This window comes from Columba livia, chromosome 27 (assembly GCF_036013475.1).
Source record: "Columba livia isolate bColLiv1 breed racing homer chromosome 27, bColLiv1.pat.W.v2, whole genome shotgun sequence".
Classification (NCBI taxonomy): domain Eukaryota; kingdom Metazoa; phylum Chordata; class Aves; order Columbiformes; family Columbidae; genus Columba; species Columba livia.
Genome location: NC_088628.1, coordinates 970,427 through 992,121, shown reverse-complemented (window position 1 = coordinate 992,121; position 21,695 = coordinate 970,427). Strand labels below are relative to the sequence as shown.

General features: G+C 60.3%; 2 protein-coding genes across 17 annotated transcripts in view; both read right to left on the bottom strand.

Moving 5' to 3' along the window:
* Window positions 1-33: 33 nt before the first annotated feature.
* PIK3R2 (phosphoinositide-3-kinase regulatory subunit 2) lies at window positions 34-17,913 on the bottom strand. Of its 4 annotated transcripts, none has more exons than XM_065042513.1 (16): window positions 17,755-17,913; window positions 11,645-12,372; window positions 8,302-8,394; window positions 7,776-7,838; window positions 6,890-7,021; window positions 6,552-6,753; window positions 6,357-6,442; window positions 5,799-5,904; window positions 5,596-5,694; window positions 5,306-5,486; window positions 4,979-5,104; window positions 4,713-4,855; window positions 4,351-4,527; window positions 4,003-4,074; window positions 3,393-3,563; window positions 34-2,654 (listed from the first exon to the last, which is right to left on the bottom strand). In XM_065042513.1, the coding sequence occupies exons 2-16, from the start codon at window positions 11,982-11,984 to the stop codon at window positions 2,462-2,464; spliced, it is 2,184 nt and encodes a 727-aa protein (XP_064898585.1). In that variant the 5' UTR covers window positions 11,985-12,372; window positions 17,755-17,913; the 3' UTR covers window positions 34-2,461. The 4 variants fall into 4 exon arrangements, with proteins under 4 accessions (XP_064898585.1, XP_064898586.1, XP_064898588.1 ...); XM_065042514.1 differs by lacking the exon at window positions 17,755-17,913 and adding an exon at window positions 15,205-15,225; XM_065042516.1 differs by lacking the exon at window positions 17,755-17,913 and adding an exon at window positions 14,980-15,162.
* Window positions 17,914-18,416: 503 nt separating this feature from the next.
* Window positions 18,417-21,695, bottom strand: part of MAST3 (microtubule associated serine/threonine kinase 3) — a 24,652-nt gene continuing 21,373 nt past the window's right edge. For 12 of the 13 annotated variants that reach the window (XM_065042446.1, XM_065042450.1, XM_065042452.1 and 9 more), the window contains 3 exons: window positions 21,454-21,590; window positions 21,103-21,284; window positions 18,417-21,003 (listed from right to left, as the gene is read on the bottom strand). In XM_065042446.1, the coding sequence (XP_064898518.1) occupies window positions 20,006-21,003; window positions 21,103-21,284; window positions 21,454-21,590 (1,317 nt within the window). In that variant the 3' untranslated portion in view covers window positions 18,417-20,005. The remainder of the gene's footprint in view (window positions 21,004-21,102; window positions 21,285-21,453; window positions 21,591-21,695) is intronic. The other variant, XM_065042457.1, reaches the window with a different exon arrangement.

Sequence of the window (21,695 nt, the reverse complement as noted above, 5' to 3'; positions counted from 1 at the left end):
CCCATTGGCGCAACACCCACAGGAATCCTCGCGGCCCCTTTAGTAATTCTGTTTATTTCTTCTCTTTTTTTTGTGTGTGTGTTTTTTTGGTCGTTTTTGTGTTTTTTTGTCTTTTTCTGCTGAAGTACCGTACAAAACCAAATCCTCTTACCGTAACAAAGACCGTTTTACGTTAGTGAACACCAACAGGAAGGGCAGAGAGCACTGCTGGCAACGAACAACCCAGGTGGCGAGTTACTGATTATTGCGGATACTTAGGGACTAAAAACCGCGCGGTCACCACGTCCCCTCCGAGCACAAAGCCACCGGTGACACGGGGGACACGAAGGGACGAAGCCCCAGGTTGTGCCCCGGGGAGCAGGAACGGCCACGTTGTACCCACAGGACACGGGTTTGGGGACACGGGATTGGGGGTCACGAAGCAGCGAAGCGGAGCTTTGGAGACACGTCGCTACCGGGTCAGCGCGAGCGAAAGCAGCAAAGGGACAATGACACGGAGCTGACTGCGGGGGGTGCGCGGGTTCGGAGCGCGGGGGGGTAAGTTGGGTTTTGGGGGGCAAGTCGGGGAATGAGGCCCTGGAAAGGGCGTTTTCCTCCTCGTTGTGCACGGGACTCCGGGACTCGCGAGCGGTGTCACCCCGCTGGGGCCGGGACCGTCACCCCCCGGTGCTCCTGGGGTGCAAGAGGCTCTGGGCGGGAAGGGACAGCGAGGGGGGAAAGCTCAGCAGAAAGGGTAAAAAACCCACCATGAGGAGAAGCTGGGATGGGGGGCAGGAGCAGCAGAGGCTGGGAACGCCCAGCGGGATTTGGGGTGTCGGAAGGGCCCCCCCAGCCCTGGGAGGGTGTGCAGGGCTGAGCACCGGCCGCCCTGCCCAGCACACGTGCGCTCGCCTCTCACGCGGCCGAGCCCGAACCAGTCCCTTAATCATCCCCGACGGCTTCTTCCAAGCGATCCCCAAAGCCAAACGCGGCGTCACGGCACCGAACGCCGGGAAACCAGAGCCAAAACCACAGCGCGGAGCGGGGGCTGTGCGGCCGAGAAGCCGCCGCGAGCGACACGAATAAGACGTTTTGCTCCAGCAATCGCAGCTGCAAAAGGCTCCGGGGAGCGCCCCGCGGCAGCGCTGAGCGGGCACAAGGGACGGCGCGGTCCCTGGGGCGGTGACACCGAGCGGAAGCGGCAGAAGCTCCGGCATCCACCAGCCGCAGCCCCGAGAAGGGAAGAGCCTCTCTGGCAAATCAAGAGGATCACAGACGTTTTCTCCCAACCAGGCGGGCAAAATAACCCAGCGGAGCAAACGCCACCGCGGCCTCAACTCGGGAAGCTCCTCCAGGGCCCCCCGCTGCCCCCGAGCGCTCTGACCTCAGCGTTATCCAAAACACCACACCAAACCCGCGCCAGCGACCCGCGGCTCCGTCAGCCCGGCTCCCCGTACAGTACTGACGATTATAAGTGCTTTGCATACATAATTCCACGTCATGCATATACATTTCTAGGCGCTCAGGAGACACCGTCCTCCCGCGGCAGACAGGTCCTTCATTCCGGGGGGGCTCGTTGTGTGTGTCACCTCTGGCCCCTCGGAGCCGAGTCTGGAACGGCCCAGCCGGGCGCCTGCGGGAGTTCAGCAAAAACCAGGACTAGGGAAGCAGCCGATTAGGAACCGAACCGTATTTACAGAGCTACAACAGGTTAAGGTTGCGAAGATTCACCAGAAGACAAGCGTGAAACGACCAGCTGCGCATCCCCTGGACTCTGCCGGGAAACCACGGGTACCGACGGGGGGTTCACAGCTTAGTTGGCACAACTGGGACAAGAGATTCGTCGCTTAACCACATCCGGACAGCAACGCTCCGGGGGCGGTGACACCAGGGGACAAGACGGCGAGGTGGAGCGTGACATGAGCAGAGACCTCGGCCCAGAAGCCCCGTGGAGGATGGGGATTCTCCTTCCTAAATGAGTCGGAGGAGCAGCACCTCTCGTACCGAACACCACCAAGACCCCCGAGGGGAGTGAGAGCGGAGGATGCGCACGCTCAGCTGAGCCTCCTCCTCCTCCGGCACCAGGCAGGGACCCCGCGGTGACACGGGGACGGTGACACGCGCCAAGGAATCGGGAAGGCGCCGCATAGCGGGACGACCTGCCTGCAAGAAAGGATCTGACCTGCTGGTCGGGGAAGAGGAGTGGGCTGCGTGTGCCTCCCGGCGACTCAAATCCCAACCGGATCCCACCTCCTAAAGGCTGGAAGAATCCACAGCTCAGCCTGTTCTTTTTGTCCCACCAGCCAACACGGGTTTCAAGCTACTGACCAAAAGGGACACCAGGAACGGTCACAGACATCTCAGAGGCTCTGGAGGGGCAGGAGCACAGAGACTCGAACTATACAGGGTGCGAGAGTCCAGAGCCAGAAAGCAGCGCCCTGGGGAGAAGCTGGAGGCAGCTCTTGCGTGGCGCACGGGCTGCTCATCTGGCCGGCGGCTGGGACAGGACGGGGTGAGCCAGGGTGACATTCAGGGAGTCATTGTGCTGCACCAGGGACGTGTGCTTGTAGTGCAAGACCAGGTCCTTGAGGGAGGCGTAGAGGTTGTAGGGTTCAGCGAACCCGTAGCCCGTGGCCGTTTTGTAGATCACGCAGTGCTTGGTGTCACCGTCCACCCTGCGGGGAGATAAGGGAGCACGGGTCAGCGCACGGGGATCAGGGACAGCAGAGCACAGGTGGTGTCACCTCAGAGCTCCATCCAGCGATGTCTCCAGGGATGGCTCATCTACCACCCCTCTGGGAACCTGGGCTGGGCTCTCACCACCCTCAGGGCAACAATTTCATTATATCCATCCCGAATCTCCCCTTTTTTAATTTAAAACCATCCGCCCTTGTCCTGTCACAACAGGCCCTGCTCAAAAGTCTGTCCCCATCTTTCTTATCAGCCCCTTTTAAGTCCGGAAAGGCTGCAATAAGGTCTCCCCGGAGCTTCTCTTCCTCTTTCTTCTCTTCTTCCCCTCTCCCTTCCTCTCCTTTCTTTCTCCAGCTGAACCCCCCAGCTCTCCCAGCCTGTCCCCAGCAGAGCTGCTCCAGCCTCGCATCATTGCTGGGGCTCCTCTGGCCCCTCTCCAGCAGCTCCATGTGCGTCCTGTGCTGAGGACCCAGAGCTGGAACGGGGATCTCACCAGAGGGGGACAGAATCCCCTCCCTCCACATGCAGCCCAAGATACAACGTGATTTCTGGGCTACGAGCCCACACTGTCGGCTCGTGGTCAACCTTTAATCCTCCAGCACCTCCAACTCCTCCTCCTCTCCATCCCTTCACCCCCCAGCCTGGCACCGGTACCGGGAGAGCGCTGTGGGAGCTCGGCCCGTGCCCGGCGCGTCCCGCAGGTCTGCGCGGGGGTTACTCACACCACGGAGCAGGCGTAACATCCCTTCTGGCTGCTCTCGCGGATCAGGAAGGTGCCGTCTCGTTTGCCGCACAGCATCTCCTCCGCCTGCAAGCGGTTGATCTTCCCCACGTACCACGTCCGCTCCTCGTGGTGCGGCAGCTCCTCCTCGTCATCCATCATGGAGTATTGGCTGCAACAGAGCGCAGGGAGGGTCAGAACCCCTCGCTTTGGGGACACGGCCCCCACATCTCCCCTCTGCCACATGCTGTCACCCCTTCCAGCATGGATGGTATCCCCAGCTCCCTAGTGGGGAGATGGGACTCACCCATGGTCCCACAGCCCCCACATCCCGAGAGGATGAAAGGAAACGGCCTTAAGTTACACCAGGGGAGGTTTAGATTGGATATTGGGAACAATTTCTTCCCCAAAGGGCTGTGGGGCATTGGAACAGGCTGCCCAGGGCAGTGCTGGAGTCACCAGCCCTGGAGGGTTGGACAGACGGACATGAGGTTCTCAGGACACGGGGTATTCCTGGGGTTGGGGTAACAGTTGGGCTCGATCTTGAGGGTCTTTCCCAACCCAAACCATTCTCTGATTCCACCCCACATGGCGTCAGCGGGGACACTCACTCCTCCGTCTCGTTCTTGATGCCCAACCACTCGTTGATTTTCTTCTGCCGGGCTCCTTTCTGCGTCAGCCACCTGGGGAGGGACAGGCAGAGCTCAGCGCGGGCACCGTGCCCGGATCCCCAACGCGCCCGGCTCCATGACGCTTGCTCTGCCATCACCAGAGGGCAGCAGCCGTCCCCTTTGAGGGGCTGCCATGCCCCGAGGCCACAGGCTGCAGGGCTCAGCAGCTCACCAGCCGGTTTTACAAACCCCAAAACCCTCCAGGAACCAGCTGAATGGCTGCCGGGCTGCGCTGGAGGGGCAGCAGGGCCCCATTCCCAGCCCTGCGCGGGGGCAGGAATCACTTACACCAAATATTGGTCCCGGAGCTTGCGCAGCTGCATGAGGTCTGGCTTGAGGCTGTTCATGCGTTTGTCGATCTCCCGGTTCTCCGAGGCTTGTTTCTTCAGGTCCTGCTCCAGCTTCATCTTGCTGTCGTGGATTTCTGTGATGCGAGATTTGAGTTTCTCCGAGTTCATGAGGATCCTTGGGGGGGAAAAGAAGCGGGGTTTAGGCTGCAAGCCAGCGTGGAGGCGGCAGAGGAGGCGGCCTGCCAGCTCAGCACACAGCACGCTGCTGGAGAGGCGAGGATTGCGCACGCCTGGGCTGAGGACGGTCCTTTCCAGCCCCCATCTCCTTCCAGGACCAGTCACGGCACCCCCGGTCCTCACCGTTGCACCTCCTTCTCGTTGCCCTCCCGTCGGAAGCGCTCGATGTACTCCTTGCTGCACTTCTCCTGCGTCTGGCACTGCTCCTCAAAGATCTTGATGGTCTCGTTGAAAGCCTCGATCGCCGTCCTCTTCATCTGCAGCTCCTGGAAAGGGAGGGGAGGGCTGAGGAAGGGGGAGGACTTGGGCAGGTTTTTGCTCATTCTCATCCCTTCTCCCCCCGGCCCAGCGATCAGGGGGCGCGGGGGCGGCCCGGGGGGTGGCGGTACCTGCGAAGTGCGTGTGTACTCCTCGTACAGCAGGTCGTACTCCCAGCTCTTGTCCTGGTACTGCTGGTGATAGACCTTCAGCTGCTCCCCAACGGCCTCCACGCTGTCTTCTTTCACCACTTGGTCCTGCCGCACACGCAGCGTCACTCAGGACCTGCTCCTGCCCCTCGGCAAGGCCGCTGCTCCCACAAAATCCACCCCCAGCACCCCAAAAAGCGACAACCCAGCATGGGGCAAGCAGTGAGATGCTACTTGCCACAGATGGATGAGCAATGGCCCCTGGTTGGGGCTGCGCTCCCAGTTGTGTCCCAGCAGCTCAGGCCTCACCTGCTGGTACTTGGAGATGGGGTAGAGCAGCCTGGTGTCCAGTTTGGCATTATACTGGGCAAGTGACTCGTGCCGGTAATGGGTGATGAGCTCCACCACCGAGCCAAAAGTCAGGGGTTCAGAGAAGCCGTATTTCCCTTCCCGGTGAAAGATCTTGATCAGCTTGTTATTGCCGCCCTTCCTGCAGCGGGGAGGGGACACAGGGCACCGATCACCACCCTGACACGTGGGACACGCGGTGACAACTCCCCCTCAGAGCAGCGGAGGCTCTCGGGGACCCCAGTGCCCACCTGAGCGTGAGCGTGTACTCTCCCTGGATCTTGCTGGAGGCGTCGCGCACTAAGAAGGTACCGTCTGGCGTGTCCCGGAGCTTCTCGTTCACCTCCTCCCTGCAAGGAACGTGATCGTCATGGCCTGTGAGGTGCCAGCAGAGCTCCCTGGCACAACAGGAAGGACGCAGCACACAAATGTCACCTGCCAGACACCCCCTTACCGAGAAATGTCCCCCCAGTACCACTCGGCGTCCTGCAAAGGCACGCTGTTCCCGTTGGCCAAGCTGGCTGCGCTGGGCTTTGGCTTAGGAGGTTTTGGAGGCAAAGCTGGAAGAGAAGGAGGGGAGGAGGAGGGTGACCACACGTCCCGGCTCCCTCAGTGTCACCCTCCCTGCAGTGACCATCCTGGGAAGCCCCCTTGGCCACCACGCTGCCAGGAGCTGCTCCAGGCACATCTACAGCAGCAGCTGAACGCTCTGAGCTGCCCCCGGGCACAAAAACGCTCCCTGTAACCCGCTTGTGGGGGCAGAGACTCCACACCCACGGAGCACAAACGCCAGCGCCTCGGGCCCCAAGGAAGGGGCGTCGTTTTGCCACTGAGGGTGGTGAGAGCCTGGCCCAGGTTGGCCAGAGAGGTGGTGGATGAACCATCCCTGGAGACATCCCAGGCCAGGCTGGACGGGGCTCTGAGCAACCTGAGCTGGTGAAGATGTCCCTGTCATGGCAGGGGTGGCACTGGGAAGGTCCCTTCAACCCAAACTGTTGTGTGATATCAATACCTGGAGGCAACTGCTCTGGCTCCAACTCCTTCGTCTGCAGAAGTATCTCCAGGAAGAGCACGGAGAAGTCAGGGCTCAGCTCCGGGCTGCAGAGAGAGAGGAGCCAAGATCAGTGGTTGTTGGGGAGGATTGGGAATTCCTCCCATGCCTGACCCCTGTGTCGCCTGCTCCATCCCAGCCCAGAGCCTGCCGTACCTGGCGCCGGGCAGCCGGAGGAGCAGGGGCCCGAAAATCTCGCCCAGGGCCCGAGGGTGGAGGTTGTTGCTCTCGGCTTGCTGCGATACCTTCCCCAGATGCCGGAGCAGGAACTGCAGGGTGAGCGTGTTCTGCAGCGGGACCGCAGGCGACTCCAGGGCCAGCATCAGCTGCTTCCGGCAATTCTCGGGCTGGGGGATCTCTGGGGAGAGAAGAAGACACGATGGAGGAGCCGGCACCATTCGTGTCTGTGTCACACAGCCCCCACAGCCGCAGGAATTACTGTAACACCCCAAATGTGTTTGTCCCACCCAGCCGCCTGTTCCCGAAGCTCTTACCCTGCAGGACACGCAGGATGTCCCCGTGCACGGCCACCGGCACCATGGGGGACGGCAGGTCCTGCAGGTAACCCCGCAGCGCTTCGCCCAGGGAGTGCACGTCGAAGGGCTCCAGGTCGCCCAGGGTCCAATCTGTAGGGACAGAGACATCCCATGGGTGGTGGGGCCAGCACTGGGCACCAAACAGCAGTTCTGGTGCTGCCAGCACCAGTCCCGGTGACCGTCACACCACCTGGGGACATGGAGGATGCCTGGAAGTGCCCCCCTGCACCCCAGACATGAGGCTCCTGGTAGAGTGGAGCTGCAGCTCCAGCCAACAAGCTGAGCTGAAAGATCCTCCCCTTCTCATTTGTGGTGTGACAGAGCAAGAGAAACCGTCGCCAGCCCACTGGCACCCCGAGAGCAGCCGGACACAAGCGCAGGGGTTCGCTTGTTGGGCTGCGAGTCTCTGAGCTGGCGCCACATCCCTTTCACAGAATCACTTTGGTTGGAAAAGCCCCTCAGGATCATCAAGTCCAACCGTTCCCCCACCCCCGGCACTGCCCCATGTCCTGAGAACCTCATGTCCGTCTGTCCAGCCCTCCAGGGCTGGTGACTCCAGCACTGCCCTGGGCAGCCTGTTCCAACGCCCCACAGCCCTTTGGGGAAGAAATTGTTCCCAGATCCAACCTCAACCTCCCCCGGCGCAACTTGAGGCCATTTCCTCTTGTCCCCCGATCCCGTCCCTTCCACACAAGAGGGGGACCTGTGGGGCCATCCCAGCCCCACGGCAGCGGTGCCGGGAGCCAGGAACTGCCTGGATTGCATTAGCACTGGCGCTGTCACGTCCCCTAATCTCCTCCATCTGAGCCGATTCGCCTCCTCCCCGCGCCGAGCTGGTTCTTACCGGTTCGCAGCGCTTGCCGCAGTTCGGAGCCAGATGTCCTGTACAACATCTCGCTGTCTAACCCTGCGGGAGGGAGGACGCTGCTGTTAGCGGCGAGCCCTGCGGCTCCCAGTGCACATACTGGTTTGGTGCCAGCCCTGTGCCGGCCGGGCAATGGCTACGGCACGGCTAACCGGTGTCTGAACCGACCTCCCGCAGCCCCCGGGACACCTGGGTTAGTGGCCCCGTTTCTCCTGGAAGTGTTTTCCAAACCCCAGCACCCAGCCAGGGTGCAGACCCAGCTCCCCCACGTCTCTGCAGGAGGGGTTGAGCCCAATCTTGGGGAACTGCAACTCAATTCAGGGGGGAGCAGAGACCCCCCACCCATTCCTGCAAGCAGCTGCATCCAGTGTCCCCCGCGGAGCTCCATCCAAAGCCAACAGCTTTTAAAGACAGCTGCCTCCCCTTCTGCCCTTGCTGGGGAGTTTTGGGGGGGGTCTCAGCCCCTCAGTGCTCATTTTGGGGGGTGCTCAGCATCTCCCCTTACCTTTCTTCTCAATAGCTTCCACCAGTTTCACCAGCAGCGGCGGCGCGAGCTCTGGAGGGCTGAACTGGTCCTGCAGATCCGGGAGAGGAGACGCTGGATGGGGAGAAAGAGGGAGAGAAGGAGGTCAGACCCCGCTCAGCCCCCCAAGATGGGCCAGGGTACAAACAACCAATGCCAGTCCCAACACTGGCGTCCCAGAGGGAAGAAAAACCGCGGCCACGAGGCCACAGCCCACGCAAACACCGCACGGAGGCTGCGGGGAACCCATAAACCAGCTCAGAAACCAGTATGGCACTGGTTAAGCCCGGCTTTGCTCTGAGCCCCCGATGGGGTGGGTTTGGGGGATCCCTGCTGTTCCCCCGTGTCCCTGGGTTCGGTCCCTGCCCGGGGCTGGTGGAGCGGGGCCAGGGAGCTCGCTGGCGGCGCTGCGCCGCGATTAATCCAGCAGAACGCCGTGTCAGCAAATTCCTGCCCTCGATTGCTCGTTTAACATGGAAACCAGCCCTCGGCCTCCCCTGCCAGTACGGGGCACAGACATGGGACGGGGGTCCCCACCACTATTCCTGGGGGATCCACAGCTACATCTGGCATTTTGCTGTCACCTCCAGGAGATCGCGATGTCCCAGCGCCGGGCACGTTGTGCCGGAGGGTGACACATGCCAGGGCAGGAACACGCAGGCCCGGGCGAGCAGCTGCCAGCGGGAGGTTTGCCAAAGGATGAGCCGCGCCAGAGCCCCGTTTTTCTTCTAATTAAGCACCAGCCGGTGCAGGAGGCTCCTCCGGGCTCGTCCACAGGACCAGGCAGACCCCGGGGAGCCCACGGCGGGCGAGGACACCCAGGACGCTCCACACGCACAAAAAGGCTGCTCCCCGTTGCGAAACACGGCTCTGTTGTCACAGATCTGACCCCAAGGCGCCCGGTGTGGTCTCACAGCAATTCTGGAACTCCTCCTGCACCCACGGGGAAACGCAGCAGCTCGTGTGGGTGCTGAGGAGCAGAGGGGCAGTTCTGCAAGGTCTTGTGTTGTTTGGAGGGGGGTAAAATTGTCACCAGGAAGAGCCCCCGGGCACGGGAAGGGACCCGGCGTGGTGCTGGTCGGGCTGGGGAAGCTGCAGGCGAGGTGCCAGGCTGGCAGCTCCGGGCCTGACCCCTTGGGGAAGGGCTGAAAGGAGAATAAATAGTGGTGCTGCACACGTGGCCGGGCCGGGAATGTGCTGCTTCAGCAGGCAGCAGCTCGCCTTTTTGTGAAAAAAATATAGATAAAATAAAAGGAGAGAGGCTGTGGCGGAGCCGGCCAGGCCGCCGCGAACAAGGCTGCTCACAGCACGGCCGGGGCAGCTGCGGAAATAGTTCCCAGCCGCATTTTCCGCTCGTGTTCTCGACGGAAGGCAAAGCCCGGCAGCTCGTAAATCCGCAGGCAGAAAGCGCTGGGTTCTGGCTGCTCTGCGAGGACAGTGCCGCTCCAGGGCTGGGTGGCAATTGTGGCATTGTCCCTGCTCCGTGCGTGACACTGGGGAGTTCATGGTCCCCGTCAGCTAGGATGGGACAACAGGGCAGAAATGCCACCAGCTCTGAGCTCCGCAGGGCAGCCAGGAGACACCCCTGCACCTCCCAAAGCGCAGACCACGAAGAAATAACACAGGCTTGGCTTAAATACAGTTTCTCAGTCGCAAAAATGCATCTCCCCACCAGCATCCCAGCGCTAAAATGGCCTTTGAGGTTTGACTTGTCACCCCAGCTGTGGGGATGGACCCATGAGGGATGGGGACAAGGCTGACACCCCCCTGGGGGGTCCTGGTACACGATCCCCTCTCTGCTCCATCCCCGCGCAGGGCGCAGATTGGCTGGTTTTGGGTTTCTTTCCCAATCTTGTATTTTGTGCGTGTCGGGCGCTTTGGCACGTATCTCCTTCCACATCCCTGAGATCCCCACCCCTGCTCAGGGCGACGGCTCTGACCACCCAAACGCCCCCGCCAAACTCCGCTGGAGACGAGGAGGAGGGGGCCCACGAAGGCACAAATCCAGTAAACGCGGCCCCCGAGGGAGCGGGGGGCTGGACGCGGGCACGGGTGGCGCATCACCCACCGCAGAGCGTGCCCCCGGCTCCCGGGAGAAGCGGCTTTCTTGGAAAGGCAGGTTGCGAGCGGGATGACTCAGGACAGCGGCTCTCGCTGCCAACACAAACCCATGGCCCGGCCACCTTCCCACCCTGCAGAGACATTTCCCGGGGCTGCCCCTGCGGCTGTGGGAGCGGGAGGATGGGGGGCAGCTCTGGGGAGCTACAGACACAGCCCCGGCACCCCAAGTTCAGAGACGGGGTCTCCTTCCTGTGCCTTAAGACCCCAGAGATGTTCCACACAGCCTGAAGCATCTGATGGGATGGGGAGGAGTGGGAGTGCGTTCTGATCCCCACCAGCTCCTCCGCTGACCCCGCTCCCCCAGTACACACCAGTTCAAGGTGTTCTGCAAGGCATGGGAGGAGCAAAGGCAGCGAAACACCCGTTTGCCATCTCAGGGCACACAGAGCCTGCTGAGCCCACGCCACAGGGCCTGTACAATTTAAAAACAGAAAAACACAGGAAAGAAGAAGGTCGGTCCCAAGCCCAGCGCCGGCCGGGATCAGCCGCGAGCTCTGCGATCCGCGGGAAGGGCCGGGTGCCAGGCAGAGAAGCAATTAGCTCCAGTTCTCAGAAGTTCTCTTTTAGAGCCTGACTCTTCTCTTTGCCCAGAGACAAGTTAATTGCGTGTCTCAGCGGGGCCGAGCGGCTCTTGGCAGGGAGCGACGCCCCGGGCGCTCCAGAGGCAGGGAGGTGGTTGGGAGAGGTCAGGAGTTGTTCCTAAAGGGAGGGAGAGGAGCAAAACCCTCAGCAGAGCAGGGAGAGGGTCCAAGGACCGCAGGGATCCTGGCTGGTCACAGACCAGAGAGGGAGAAGGATCCTGGAGCGGTAACAAGGAGCAGGACAAGGCTCGCTCCAAGAAGCTGGAGGGACAATGTGCTTTTTTCTCTAAGCGTGAGCCCAAAACTGAGACATGAGGAAGGAATTGTTGGCCCTGGGGGTGGTGAGAGCCTGGCCCAGGTTGGCCAGAGAGGTGGTGGATGAACCATCCCTGGAGACATCCCAGGACAGGCTGGACGGGGCTCTGAGCAACCTGAGCTGGTGGAGATGTCCCTGCTCACGGGCTGGACTAGATGAGTTTGGAGGGTCCCTTCCAACCCAAACCACTCTGTGATTCTGACCCCCAGGCTGCTGCCAAGCCAAGGGCTTCACCACCGTCCTGCAAAGCCACTAACACCCCCTCATCGGGATGTCTTGGAGCAACCTGGCCCACGGCAGCACTTACCCTGCTCCAGAGCCTCCGGCAAGCGGCCCCCGCCAGCCCCCGGCGTGGCGGGGAGGGGTCTCTGCACCCGCGGCCGGTGAGAAGGGACCGAGATCTTCACGGGCCCCACGTACTCCACATACGTGCCGGGAAAGTCCCCCTTCTGCTTGGTCCGCTCGTTAACGCCCAAGATCCACCCGATCTGATTAGGGGTCTGCTCATCCCCGTCTTTGAAGCCCAAGGCTTGCAGGGCCCCCTTGCTGACCACCAGGATGTCCCCGGGCAGCAGATCGATGTCCTCCTCGCGTTCCTTGCGGTAGGGGTAGAGCGCACGGTACTGGAACCCATCGGTGCTGCCCATCCTCTCTGCGGCGGGGAGACAGGCTGTGAACGGCGAGGCGGTGTGGTTTTGGGTGGGAAAGGAGGGATTTCAGAGGCAGCTCTCCCCCATCGGCGCTCCAAACGTCTCAACGTGAACCAGCACCGCAGGAGCTTGGTCTGGCTGTCCCGGCACGCTTAGGTGCAGCCCCTTTTCCTGAGCTTGAAACCGCGATTCAGCCAAATTATGGAGCAAAGGGAGAAGGAGACAAACATAATCCAGCACTTGTGAGCGGGCATGCAGCGGAGAAACGGGAGATCAGGGTCCGCTTTGCTGAAAAAGAAGCAGGTTTCTTGGAGTCTGGGGGGTAAAACCACAGTGCGATTCCAGCCTGGAACAGCGTGACGTGCTCCGTCTCCCTTCCCAGCGCCTGCGAAGAGAAGAACCACCTGTCACTGCACAGCCAGACACCCAAAACCCCCCCAAGACGCCAAGGTTTGAACTAGGGGTTCATCCGAGCAGCTGGGAGAGGCGGGAAGCGCTTCCCTCCTCCCCACCAGCTGCTGCTGAGCCGTGGATCCAACCAGGAGATGCTTAATTCCAATTTACGCTCCCAACAAAACGAGCGAGGAGCCGCGTGCAGGAATGTCACCTCCTCCCTGCTCCAACCCAGCGCTGGCCCTGCAGCTCAAAGAGCTTCCACTCCTTCTCCAGCTCACCCTCCTCGCAGCACTTATGCAAACAAGACAACAAACGGGACAAAAAAGCCTTTTTATGCAGGAACTTCTGCACAGAGAAAAGGGTGACCCCCGCAACCACCAGCTGGAGGCCCTGAATAGGAGCAAAACAAACAGATTTAACCTTTTCTTGCTACATCGATTCGATTTCACAAGTCACCTTTACATCTCCCCCGTGCGCAAAGTCATCTTCTGAAGGCAGCTGCCCGCAAACGCAGGTTAACCGAGCTTTCGGCACCCGGCTTTCGAGGTGCCTTTGCCATTCCCACAGAGCAGCACTTCAAAGCTTCGCTCTGAGCAAAGCACATTTTTGAACCTTTCAAAGGCAGCAGCAGCATCAAGTGTGGGCACGGGCTCTGCTCGCAGCAACGGAGGCGAGACGAGCGAAAATAACCTTCAAGAAGCCTTCAAGTCTGCTTAAAGCTGCTAACTGCCTTTCAGCTATTCGGAGAGAAACTGAAGAATAAGCTGCCTGCCCTGCCCAAAAATCCACCAAAAAAAACCCAAACCTGGGTTACAACATGTTGTTGAAGGGATGGATGAGTTGGGGCATTCCCACCAGCCGGGCACAGCCTTTTTTTCCCATCCCCTCCCGGTTGCACCGGCCAGTTTTCCACTTCCCCCGGGCAAACCCCAGTTCTCCCAGCCAAGCCGGGCCCGGGGGAACTGGTGGAGCCAAACCCCAGGGACACCCCGAGAAACTCCGCGGGTCGTCTTAACGCTTTGAGGCGTTTTGGCCCCAAACCCACCCAACCCGGCTCAAACTTTCGAGTCTCATCTGCAAACGATTAGCGAGCAGGAAGGAGCTTTTCAGGGCTGCGGGAGGGAGGCGCGGGGAGCCCGGGCACCTTTCCCAGCGGGGCCAAAGCCAAAGCCGCTCCGACCGCTGGCTGGACTCCGCGAGAGGCACTAACGCCGGGATCTGCGCTATTTCAAAATAAAACCTCCCCGGCCAGCGAGACGTTAAGAGTTCACATGGGCTCCAAAGCCCCTTGTCCCTCCGGCACGTTCCTACCCCCACGCGCTGCCAGAAAGCCCCAAATCGGTGCAAATCTGCCACGAGGAGCCAATTTTGCCTCTCCGCAGCCAGCTCGCCATGCTGCGGGCTCCTTCTCTTGACAAAAAAAGGCACAAAAGAGGCCATGGCGCATAAAACCCGTGCAGCAGCCAGGGCCCGCGCTCGTTGCTCGGGCAAGCGTCCCGGCTGGTTTGCTGTGCCACGAAGGAGCAGGCGCTGCCCGCGGGGATGCAGGACGCTCGCAGGCAGGATTCGGCGGGTGAGGAACAGGATCGAGCTTGATTTGGGTTGCTGGAGGGTTTTCCCGGAGCTCCAGGAGCGACACGAGGCTGCAGGACTCACGGGGAGACCCCGGGGATGGGCTGTTTGCAAGAGAAGCGGCACATCCCCGCGGAGCCGGGGACGGCATTTCCCCGACCCGACCAGCTCCATCCAGGAAAATATTACTTCATCATCCAGAATATAGAGAGAGATTTACAAGCAGGCTCCTCGCCCCTCTAGACACTGCTTGTCAGGGTCTGACAGACCCTGTAATTGCACCCAGAGCCCAAACCCAGCGTGGTCGGTGCTCCCCGGTGCCTCCGACAAGGCTGGAAGGACAAAGCACTGAGCCCTGGTGAACTTGTTCAGTAGCTTCTTTAAAACCTGCATGGAAGGGTGGGAAGAGGAGAGAGTTGCCCTGGAGCAGCGAGTCTCTCCAAAGAGCAGGTCCTGCAGCTTCTGCTCTGAGATTCAGGCTGGACATAAGACATTTCTGGCACTGAGGGTGGTGAGAGCCTGGCCCAGGTTGGCCAGAGAGGTGGTAGATGAACCATCCCTGGAGACATCCCAGGCCAGGCTGGACGGGGCTCTGAGCACCCTGAGCTGGTGAAGATGTCCCTGCTCATGGCAGGGGGGGATAAGATGATCTCTAAGGTCTGTTCTATGATTCTATGACTCCTTCCAGCTTCCTCCCCTGCGGTGGGAACACAGACACAGCTCTGTGCCCCCTCTGCTCTCCACAGCCCAGCAGGTCACTGGGAAAATGAAAAAATACAGAGAATTTAAAGCCAGAATACAGGTGAGGAGCCGCCTGCGAAAGCCAAAGCCACATGGCAAAATCCACTGTCCCCTCCAGGGAAAACACTTGTCCCTCTGTCCCACCACAGACCCAGTCAGCGGTTTCCCAGACCCATCTGTGCACGTGGAACGGCAGGAAGGCTCCGCAGCCCCTGAAAAGCAGCTGAGCGAATCCGCACGTCTTTGGGGAGGGAGAACAGACGCTTCCCAAACCCCTACAAACCAGCTTTCTGCAGGGAAGGCAGGTCGGGAACGGCAGGAGGGAGAGCCGGGGACAGGCAGGAGCGTGTCGGCTGGAAGCGGAGCGCGAGCGGGGGCTCTGCGCGCGCGTTGCCAAAAGATTCCAGCCGGGCCGGGCTCCAGCTCCGCTCTCGGAGAAGAACCTGGTGTGTCCGCGCTGGCCAGCGCTCGCTGCAAGAAAAACCCCATGCATCAGACATCTAAATACCTTTGGTAAATCTATCTCAGCGCCCAGGAACAATCCCTCGATTCATTAACTGCTGTCAATACTTGCTTTGTTTAATACATGGGCCTGAAACAAAAAACACATTACAAGTCTTTTTTTGTGCGCGCCCAGCGCATAAATAAAAGCATCTTAGCGTTTTAAATGTGGTTCCTGTGCTTTTTAACCCAGTTCCAAGTGCAGTTCAAAGTTCGAAGCCAGACTGAGAATTACTTTCCCTCCAGTGAGGCGAAAGAACGCATATAAATATTTTTAAAGAAGAATATGCTTACAACAATCTAAACAGCTCAAATCTTCCCAAGTTACGCCAAACCCTTAGCGACCAAAACCCCAGCAAATCAAGTTTTGAGCTGTAAAACGCTACACGTTAATGGGCCGCAATGAGAACAAACTTTTCCTTTAATTAAAAAAAGAGAGAAAATGGGACAACGCAACTGGGCATGGGAATGCAAATGGACACGGCACCGCCTGCCACATCGTGCCCTGTGGTGACAACTGCTGCTGCACTGAGTCCTCCCGCCCTGCACAGCTGGGCTGAGAGCTTGCGAACCCCAGTGTACAATTTGGGACGGATTAGGCTGGTTTTACCTCTTTTCTCACCAAGAAACACCCCCCATGCAACCACCCCCGCCAGGGACACGGAGCACTGTCTGCTCAGCCTTAGATTTCATTGAATACTTCACTTTATTCACTGAAGCCCAAGGAAATGAAGGAAATCTCCAACATTTCCACTCAAGAACTAAATGTTATGGCGAGCAGGGACCTGAGGAGCCTCATAAATCCTCTTCCTCGGGATAACCGATACCTTCCTCATTTCTGAGAGAGAACTACTTCCATTTCAGAGCATTCACAGGCTGGGCTTGGGGACTTTTTTAATCAGAAATAACCCCAATGTTCTGGCTACTTCCCTCAAAAATCACAGTTTAAAAAATCCAACTGCTGTTGCTAACTTATCTGCTTAGAATCACATTCCCTGGGGTATTTGGGATTCCTATGCTGATTTTTTAGCAGCTCTACAGCAATCACGTTCGCAGGCCAACACATTTCGGGTATTGGTTGAGAGAGGCAAGACCTTCCAACTTGAGAAACCCGCTGTCCCTTCCTCTGTTTGCTTTTTATCTTCCATTTCTTGGCTACTTCAGCTCCAAGCTGCGGCTCCAGATATTCCCAGAGGAATTAAAAGAGCTCTTGATATTATAAATACTCCTTTTTTTTCATTGTAAACACACCGCAGCGCTGGGAGCGAAGCGCCGGCGCTCTGACACGGCTCCAAACCGGCTCCGCGAACCGTTCCAGCTCAGCCGCGGTTCCTCTTCCAACCCGGCGCTTTTGTCCGGCGAGACCCAATTGCGGGCAGAGAAGGATCTCCCCGTTGTGCCGAAAACCACGTTCCAGCGAGTTAAAAACGGAGATTTTTGGGGGCAGCGATGAGCTCTGGGAGACCGGAGCCTCGCCGCGAACCGCACGGGCAGATCGAAGCACGATCTGCCCACGTCAGAGAAAAGAGTCACCAAAGAAAACCAAACCATCGCTTGGACTTTCCCACATCATGGAGGAGCCGATGAGTAGAGCAGAGGCCAACCCAGCCTCGGGGACACGCCAGCCCTCCGCAGGGCGGGGGAATGGCCAGGAAAGCAGTGATTTAGGCTATATTTACTCAGCTGTCTCCATTCTCTCGCTCTCACAGAGAAAGTCACAGGGCCAGTTCCCCAGTGGCTCAGAGAGTGGCTTGGGAAATAAAAGCCTGGCTTTACCGGGGAGGAGAGGCAGCTGTTCCCCCACCACGCCGGGTGCCGAAAGGCGCAATCCTGGTGGCACTCTTCGCAGCTTTCATTTTAAAGAGGTTTCTCCCCCCCAGTTTTATTTCCTATTGAACATGGAGCCTCAAAGTGGATGTATGTGACCACGGGAAGCTCCTCGCCAAAGGGGTCGGGAAACATCCCCAGGATTGCGAGGGACGCGGGGCACCAAGAGGGGCTGGTCACCGTCCCAGAGCCAGGGTTTGGGGACAACTGGAGCCAGCAAAGCCACAGCCAGCCTGGCTGGGCAGGGGCACCCCTGGGTCACCCGGCCCCCATCTGCTGGGGCAGAACCACGGTGGGGACAAGTCCCCAGCACAGGATGGAGCCCTGACAGGGGCTTTGTCACCCCCAGGGGGTGCCTGGGACCTCAACAATGGGGGGGGACCCTACCAAGGGGGAGGTCCCTGCACTGGCGCCATTGCATGGGGAATGGCACTGAGGTCCCCACCATAGCGGGGAACACAGGGGACCTGCCCTGGCGCTTCGGGGAGAGGGGGACAAGGCCAGCCCTGGGGTGGCACAGCCCTGGGTGGGGGGGTGACACTGCGCTGGCAGCACCGGGAGAGGGACGGGGACAGTCCCGGTGCAGCCCCCGGGGCCGGGGCACAGCCTCAGCAGGGCCCCCGAGACGCCTCACGCTGAGGGGCCGCGCTCACCGCGAGTCCCCGCGCCAAGCCCTGGGTCTGGCTCCCACCCCGGCCTTCCCTCTCCCCCGGTCCCGGTCCCGTCCCACCTCTGCTCCGGCCCCATCCACCGCCGCTCGGTTCCAGCCCGCTCCGACCTCCCAGCCCGGCGGCAGCCTGGGAAAGGGCCCGAACACCGCCGGAACGGCCCGAACCCGCCCCGGAAATACCCGACAGATGCCGGAGAGGAACGAATCTCTCCGAAGATGAGCTGGCCCCGCCCCTTCCCCGGCCGCCGGCCGCTCTCGGGACCACGCCCCTTGCCCGAGCCGCTCCGGAAGGAGCCGAGTGGTTGGCGGAGCCAACGGGCGCTCGATGCTGCGGGAGAGCGCGGCGGCGCCTCCTGGCGGCGGGACGGGACCGCGGAGCGGGCACCGGGACTGCACCGGGCACCGGGACTGCACCGGGCACCGGGACTGCACCGGGCATTGTACCGGGAGCCGGGACTGCAACGGGTACCGGGACTGCATCGGGCATTGCATCTGGTACCGGGACTGCACTGGGCATTGTACCAGGCACCGGGACTCCATCGGGTACCAGGACTACACCGGGCATTGCACCGGGCACCGGGGCTGCACCGAGCACTGCAGACACAGGGCACTCTGCACCGGGTACCGTACCGGGCACCCCCAGCCCAGCCCCGGCCCCCATCACCCCTCGCCATCCCCCCACCCGCCCCAAACCCCCCGGGCTGCAGACACCACATCAGGGCTCAGCCAATGGAACATTTTTAATACAACATCAAACACCCCGGAGGCAGAACGAAGCTGGCGCTGCGCGGGAAGACGCGGTCCCCTTGGTTTAGAAGACGTTTTCCATGAAAAAAATAGCTTTTCCTGCCGTATCCATGCTGCCGGCGCGTGGCCGAGCTCCTGGCGGGCAGGGGGTGCCCAGCGTCCCCCTCAGATCCCACTGCCCTCCTGAGACCTTCATACAGAAAACGGAGGAAGAAGCAAAGGGAACACCGAGTGGCTCCGGCCGCTCATTTTTGGGGGTTCAACGACACCAGTTTAACGGGGGGGAGCGGGATCCGGAGCCTGGCACAAACCGCACGTGCACAAAATGATCCAACACACGACTGAAAAAGCCACCGGCTGCTTTGGGGTTGTAAACGTGCCTGTTGGCGGCGGCACGGTGACGGCCGGTGGCACCAGGGGGTCGGCGAATTTGGGACAGGCCCCCCCATTGCCAGGATGGTGCCCAAAGCACCGGGGCAGTAAAACGTGGCCATGGGGGCCAAGCCAGTACATGCGTTATCATATAGAAACATTTCTATCATAGAAAACAGTAGAAATGGGGGGGGAAATGCTGGGCTGAGCCGTAGTTTGTTGGATAAAAAGCGACAAGGGAAAGAGGGGGGTGAAATTTCCGAATTACAGATGAAGCAGCAGCACAGGCTCTTGCTGGGTGGGTGGGTGGTTGTTTGCTTGTTGTTTTTCTAAAGAAATATTGGCTTTTGACGGGCGTCTGTCTGCACCGACCGACGGACACCGCGGGATGCAGTGGCAGAAGAGACGCAAAGAGCGAAAACCGACCCCAAAATCCCATTTATATTCAAATCCGCTTGCTGCCCCCAAGGGGCCGCCTTTGCTTTTCTTGAGCCGCTGGAGACGAGCGGCTCCAAAAGGCTCCGAATAAAAGAACTAAAACCTTTACATCTGCTATACGCTTATAAAATGAACCATATGCATCATCATACAATGACCCATAGGCATGTAAAATCAGGCATATGCATCCCAGCTCGGGCCGCAAGTGCCTGGGGGGCTGTTGCTGTGCCTTGTTTATTTTTAATTATTATTTTAAATATTACAATTACCTCACTTAATGGGCGTTTTTAGGAGATTTAGGGTGTTTCCAACTAAAACTGAAGTTAAAAAGTGGGGAAAAGCAAGTGGGTCTTTGCAAGGTTAGAAAACATCATGTAATCAGGCTGGGAACTGCATGGAAAAACCTGGGGACCCCCCTGGTCTGGATGGGACCCTGCGACCATCCTGCACTGCCCCTTTAGCTTATAAAAGTAATAAATTAATTAACGAATATTTGCATCGAGTCCTTTCTATACACAAAGGGTTGGGGCCATGCCGGGGAAACGCCGCCACCGGAAAAGCTCCCGTGTCTCTATAAAAATATCAGCATCTTTCGGGGAGTACAAAAAGCCTATTTGGGGGCGGAGGTGAAACACTGGGGCACCGGCGTCCAAAACGGCTCCAGGGATGGTTCATCTCATAGATACGCCACACGGGAAGGTTGTTTCGGGAGGTGGTGGATGTCACGGGGCATCCCCGGGTGCCGGCGTGGGGCTCAGGGGTGCTTGGCCCCATTCCACACAGCACCCCGGGGCGCCGGCACCGGAGCGCCCACTGGCTCCCGGCCCCGTACCGGCACCGGTTGCTGGTGGCCGGTTGTTCTCTCCCCGAAGTCCCGGTGCTGCCGGGAGCCGCGGTCCCATTGCTCGCACCTGTCCCAGCACGGCGAGGGGACGCTGCCGTCCGGCTGCGTGGCGCTGCCGATGGGGTAGGAGCCGCGACATTCCCACTCGGCCGCCGGCGGCTCCTGCTCGTCGCTCTCGGAGCCCTGCACCGCGATCTGCGGCACCGCGCCAGGCTTGGTGCCGCCACACCGGAGAGCAGCGCCCTGTGCGGCTTCGCTCTTGTCACCGTCTTCGCTTGCCGGTACCGGCTCCGGTTCATCAAAACTCACTTCTTGAACCGCTTCTTGCTTCTTGAAGGAGTCCCGACGCTCCGAGAGGTTCAGGCGCCGCATGACCACCATCTCCTGGTCCCGGTCGTGCCGGGAGCCAGGGGGATGATAACCGTGTTCCCCGGGGTACGCCGGCGCTTCACCCTCCCCCATGGCCTCGCCGTCCATCGCCGGCATCTCCAGCCCCAGTTTGCGGCTGCCCCCGGTTTTCTTCTCCGCCAGGATGGTGACGATCTTCTCGGCCGACTGGACGCGTTTGAGGAGGGGGGAGCGGGGGCAGTCGGTGCTGCGGGGCCGCGAGCTCTGCCGGATGATGGTGGGGGGGGACAAGGTCTTGCCCTGGAAGGAATGATGGGGGGCTTTGGGGTAACCAGGAAGCGGGGACGGGGAGCGTTGGGGAGAAGGCGGGCGCGGGGCGGAGGAAGGGGTGCAGGCCAGGGGCGAGGGGGGGATGCTGCTGGTGGATTTGCGCCGTCCCACTTTGTAGCGTTGCCCCCCCAGCTTGGGCGCCAGCCCGTGCAGGGAGCTGGGGCGCACGTGCCCGGCGGGGGACGTCGGGGTGCTGGAGGAGGGAGAGGTGCTCTGTGGGGACACAGCGTCTGGGGGACAAAGAGAAACAGCGCATGGTGAGGGACAGAGTGACACGTGGCATCCCCGCCTTGCCCGGAGCAAATATCCTCCCCCCTCGCCACGGGTACCTGGGGGCAGGTCGGGAGCAGGGCTGCGGCAGGGGGTGGGGGGACCGGGGGACACGCTGTGCGTTGGGGACTCCGGGAGGCTTTCGCTGGAGGACAGAGAGTGGTGGAGACCGGAGGAGAAGCTGCGGCTGGTGTGCAGGACCGACGACTGCTTGGAGATCTTCTTGAAAAGGGTTTTTCTCCTGCTTGGGGGGAGGACACAATGGTGGTGGGGAAAGGAAGAGCCCCGGTTTCTCCTCAAAGCCAGGGACCTGAATCTGCCAGAACTGGACCCCATCAAACACCCCGGTACGGAGAGCCAGAGCATCCCCCCAGGACAAACGCCATTTTGTCCCACCGGGTTGTCCCCACCTGTCCTGGCCGTCCCTTTTCCTGCTCTTCTTACTCCTCCGCGCCATCCGCGTCTTGGAGCTGTTCTTCCGCGCGGGGCCGATTTTGATGGAAGTGTTTTCCAGGGCAGTTGTGCGCAGGGCCACTTTATTCCCACTCTGAGGGGAACAAAAACACGTCACTGTAGCCCAAGAACCAGATGAGACGCTGTGGAGCCGCCGGATGGACGCGCTGGTGCGGCTGAACAGAGCAGCACCGCTCAG

Coding starts and splice junctions, on each gene's coding strand:
- PIK3R2 (XM_065042513.1), bottom strand. CDS start 11,984: ATGGGCAGCACCGATGGGTTCCAGTACCGTGCGCTCTACCCCTACCGC. Junction 4,528..4,712: donor AACGAGAAGGAGGTGCAACG/GTGAGGACCGGG, acceptor TTCCCCCCCAAG/GATCCTCATGAACTCGGAGA. Junction 3,564..4,002: donor ATCAAGAACGAGACGGAGGA/GTGAGTGTCCCC, acceptor GCTCTGTTGCAG/CCAATACTCCATGATGGATG.